We start from the raw sequence: 4,944 nt of genomic DNA, 5'->3' as shown, positions 1-4,944 counted from the left end.
TGAATGTTTAAATTATGTATTCAATATAGACAAGGGGGAAAAAAAATGTGTGTTGTTAGTTTAACACTGTGTTTGTCTATTGTTGTGACATTTTTTGAACAATTTATGTAGAAAACGAGGTAATTCCAAAGAGTTCACATACTTTTTCTTGCAACTGTATAAGTTTGGCCGGAAACACAATTAAAGTGCCTATGTGTGTGTGGATGTGTGGGACTCACTGAGGGAAGCAATGAACATGGTATCATATCCTAGAGCAGGTTGGTATGCGTTACATTTAATTGTGTCTATGTTTACTAGTGGAAGATGCCAGGTGTATATCCTTGTGGGGGTCTGTATGTGGAGGGAAGATGGTGTCTGGTGTGTTGGAGTGGAGGCAGGTGGTTGATCCTTCTAGAGTACATGGCCTCCGGCTGGGAGATATAAAAGGTGTGATGGGTCCATACTCAGAAAGATGTTGCATAAAGCTTACTTCATTTAAAAAAAAGTATTATTATGTTCGCTGCATCATGGATAGCGTACACAGACGTTGCTGGGGAGAAACTATACATACCTGGAATGGTGTTACAGATAACACTGAGAGGTCAATTTAACTGTAAACAACATGAAATCTCACTGTACAATGTGTGAAAACACAACACACAAGAGAGAGGCAGAGATGGGAGCGAGAGAGAGGTCTCAAAGATGGCCCATTGGCCTGGTTGCCTAGGGAACAGAGCGTTTGGGGTTGCTCTGGGTCTGAGAGATAAAGAGGAACAACATGAGGGTACGACTGAGAGAAAGAGACTGACCTCAGCTGATGCTGCACTGATTGTGTTGGATTGGCTTTCTGAATCCTAATGACATACACCCGCATACACAACATTACGTTGGGTTGGCTTATTGAATTTCTGTCATAGACAGAAACAACACATAAATAAAAAAAACTGACTGAAACTTTTTTTTCGTGGCTTTAATGGCAGGTCTGACATATCCTAGTTTACATAGACATCAGGAGAATACCATGAATTATTACAGTTAAATGTAACAATCAATTGATAATCAATGGATAATAATAAGTTATAAAAGATACATAATGCTTTATACTCTAAATAAAGTCAGTACTGTATAACATTTGTAATCGTATCTATTATCTATAATATTAGCATATTTATATGGAGAGTATCCCACCTTACGTAGAAAATATTTTGGTTGGCCACACCTCAGAATACGATTGGGAGCCACTGAGCTAGATGATGAACTATTATTAGAGAGACTACAGAGCATGGGCCCTGTGTTTTGTGCTCCAGCCCAGAGTTAAACCATGCTTAACTAACATGGGCAGCTAGTTAGAGCGGAGAGAGTTGAATCCCTGTCAGCCCACAGACTGTTGGTTGTTGACAGGTATTATTCTCCACCTGGTTCTGGAACCTCAGCTGGCTTCTGATGGTTCTAAAAGACCTTGATAGATTTCAGATTTCAGGAATCTGGGATAACAGTCCTTTTTCATCAGCTTGTATATCAGTCTCTGTGCCTTGTCGAAGCAGCTCAGGGTCGGCTGAGACATGCTGTTTGTAATCTCCTGCCTGGTCCCACAGTCGATGTTTATCTGGAATTGAGTAATGAATGAAACTGCCTTTGTGTAGCCATCATGTTGGACAGAGAGAGGGACACATAGACAGAATGATTGAGAGACAGCTTGAGGGGGAGAGCTAACAATTAAAAAAATAAATGAAAGAAAGAGAGAGAGAGGGAGGGGGAAAGAAGATTAAGCTACACCATTCCATCTAATGTCTTTACGTACCTGTCTGGGAGCGTCGACCTGTACAAACTCTGTGTAGATCCTTTTGGCTGCTATAGCTATCTCATTGCTGGTGGTGATGGTCTTGTACTCCTCACAGGCCAGCCAGAACAAGATGTTCTCCTCGCTGTACTCTGTCCTCAGGAACTCTCTGAAGGCCAGCTGCCCTGCTACATGGTAGAGACATAAAAAGGAGATTGTGTGAAACAGACTCACATTCACACAGGCAGGCACATACATATAAGCATGGCCACTGACCATGACCTGTAGAACACAGGTTTAGTTAGAGAGAGCAGGCTAGCCCACAAAGTTGTCAAACTGGTTCAGGAAATTGACAGGGAGATATTAAGGAGATGCTTTTTCAAGTTCACCAACAGTTGTTCTGGGCTTCCATTTTTAAATGGGACATTTACAGTTGCTGACCAATGCAAATAAATTAGCAAACAATATAATAACTTTTGTTGCCTAAAAAAATATGTACAATGTCATAAAACATGTTTTAGATGTGAGTGAACCATTGCAGATGTCTTATGGGAGAATAATTGTCCTTTGTAGCCTACTGTTCCTTCTCAAAATGCTTAGCCTACTTATAAAGCCATGCAGGTGTACCATTTTTCATTAGTCTTTTGGGAACACAAACAAACAGCAAACTGCATTACTCACACTAATTGCTTAATATAAATCACAGCTGGAGAACTGACTCTAATCGACACAAGACAAAATATGTACAACGACAGCCAGCTTGTCCCCCCTGTTCCAATGACTTTAGGCTTATACTGGTACCACTTCCCTGCACATGTTTTGGTAGGACTGTATCAACAGTACCAATCAACAGTATCAATAGTAGTAGAGAGAGAGCGTAAAGAAGAGTACATTGTCTTACTTTTAGACTCCTGGAGTTTTTTCAGGGATTGTCGCCATGACACAACTTCATCGATGGGGGGTTTGGGGGCCCTACAAAAACAACAAAAAAGCCTAGAGCCTCTTAATTTTTTTTTGAGGATGATGATGATGTTCAAATGGTTTACATTTATACAGAACAGAATGTTGACTTACTTCCTGTACATGCCCCTTCGCCTGATATCAGACCTTCTAACATAAGAGAGTGATGATGGAAACAGCTGATCTAAAATGAGGGCAACAGAGAGCACAGGAAGCCTGTCTAGTCAGAGATGTTTTTTGCCCAAAAAATGCAAAAGCAGAACAGCAACTGGCCAGTTTCACTATGAATTATGGGACAGAAACAGGAAATCTCATAACTTCAGCAGTCAGAATCTGCAGCCGTTTAAGAAGACACTGGTAATCCATTATGATTATTGATTCATTAATCGATAATAAGTATTAGCCAGAGATAAATTATTTTTGACCAATCATCCATGAGCAGTGTTCTGTATCAAACATTTATTTTATACACAAATGTGAATAGAGACTACCTACCTATGAACTACTAACCACTTACAATGAAGCATAACTCATTTGTGCCTAGAAATGCAAAAAGCTGAAGCAAACCAATATATTGTAGGTTAACCAACCCTGTTTAGTACGGAATTAAAGGAATGTGAAAGGAGTGGTCATGTCACAAGCATTTCTCTATTTCTCTATACAGCCAAAGCAAAGCTCAAAGCTAATACTTACAATGTATGCATATGATTACAATATCCCTGAAAAGCAGAGTTTGTTCGTCCTGAAGATCAGCACTCATATATATGCTCAACAACTTCTGATGTTTTTCCCAGTTCTAGTTAGACTTCCCTATTATATTCCCCTGTTTGCTATTCCCCTCTGGCTAGAGCACACAAGTATCCACATGTTATGCTGGGAGGAGGATTGGCAGATGGGAGGGTTAAGAGGTGACTCAGAGTTTTTATTGTGCTTTTTTTACTTTGAAATTCCTCGGATGGGAATCAGGGAAGCTTGAAAAATCAGAGAGAGATGTTTGACCCAGTTCAACGACAAACTCTTCACCCATCACTCTCCTATGAAGACAGACAGCAGAGGATAGGAGGAAGGGAGGGAGACACCACTATCTCTGCCAGATGGGGGGGGACCGAGACAGACACTGTCGGCCCCCAGCTTTGAAAATTACTGATGACAGAACAACTGGCAGTGTAGTGAGCAAAACAAGAGGAATGACAGTAAAAGGGACAGAGACAGCAGAGTGTCTCTACCTGTCCACCCCTCTCCAGTACCGACGACTGATTTATGGACCCTCAGCGGGACGCTCTGGGCCAGCTAGGAGAATGGGAACAGGTGCTGTAAAACACTGCTGCTGTGACTGCTGCAGCTGGGAATCTGGCTACCCAAACAAAACCTGGCAGATCTGATCATTCCCTCCCCTGAGCCTCTGTGCCATGTTCCATAATGTATGCAGGTATTTGTTCAGCCCAGCGCTTACACACCTGATTCAACTAACATTGGACTATTTTTAAGAGCATAAATTAGGTGGCTAGTGTTGAATCAGGTGTCTTAAAAAAGCCTGTACACACTGCTGCCCTCCATAACCATTACTGGCCTCCCCTGTTCTGTGGTTTCCCCTGGCCTTTTACTTGGTCTGTGTCCAGGAGCAGACATAAAACCTGGCTTAGCCCTTTTCCTAATTGTCATGTATTTGTCTTGCATTAATTCCCTCTGAACTATTGCCATGGCAGGTGAAGGCCAGTTTATTCATTGGGCTCAGTGCTTCGGCCAAGCTGAATGAAACAGCCTTTCATCTCCCAGCCAACCTCCCTCTATTCATCCATTCACAAGGTGAGAAATCTCTGTCCTGTTGAGGCTTGTGATGAATTCATTTGTTTACCTTTATTTATTGACCTTCGTGCACTGAAGAGGATGTGTGGGCCAGCAGGGAAGGACCTATGTATGAGTGATAAATAATGCTTGTTAAATATACAACATCTATAGTCTTAAAGCAGATACCTGCAGTAAATAATGAATGTTTTATATCACTGCATCAACAAACATGAGATTTTTAAATGAGCTACAATGCTAAACAAAGATTTCACAAGTGTAAATGTAAACAGAAAGATACCTCCTTAGACACTTTTAGGTAAACAGTGTGTAAACTTCCGGCTATTTACAGAGGCAAAAGAGACTCCCTGAAGTAGTTTGGCTCAGCTCATCTCCTGTTTTGAACAACAAACACTGCTCTCCATGCATACTGAATAAAT

At 41.2% G+C, this 4,944-nt stretch overlaps 1 protein-coding gene across 6 annotated transcripts; it reads right to left on the bottom strand.

Annotated features, from left to right (window-relative positions):
* Positions 1-928: 928 nt before the first annotated feature.
* LOC115158567 (regulator of G-protein signaling 21) lies at positions 929-3,590 on the bottom strand. 6 transcript variants are annotated; one of them, XM_029707674.1, is made up of 5 exons: positions 3,413-3,590; positions 2,834-2,898; positions 2,661-2,752; positions 1,781-1,947; positions 929-1,612 (listed from the first exon to the last, which is right to left on the bottom strand). In XM_029707674.1, exons 2-5 carry the CDS (start codon positions 2,842-2,844, stop codon positions 1,409-1,411), a joined length of 474 nt encoding a protein of 157 aa, XP_029563534.1. In that variant the 5' UTR covers positions 2,845-2,898; positions 3,413-3,590; the 3' UTR covers positions 929-1,408. The 6 variants fall into 6 exon arrangements, with proteins under 6 accessions (XP_029563534.1, XP_029563530.1, XP_029563535.1 ...); XM_029707670.1 differs by having other exon boundaries at positions 2,834-2,903; positions 3,413-3,589; XM_029707675.1 differs by having other exon boundaries at positions 2,661-2,731; positions 3,413-3,589.
* Between the last annotated feature and the right edge of the window lie 1,354 nt (positions 3,591-4,944).

The sequence above is a fragment of the Salmo trutta genome, chromosome 22 (assembly GCF_901001165.1).
Source record: "Salmo trutta chromosome 22, fSalTru1.1, whole genome shotgun sequence".
Taxonomy (NCBI): Eukaryota; Metazoa; Chordata; class Actinopteri; order Salmoniformes; family Salmonidae; genus Salmo; species Salmo trutta.
Note: the sequence above shows the minus strand (reverse complement) of the source record. Positions and strands in the feature narration are given on the sequence as shown.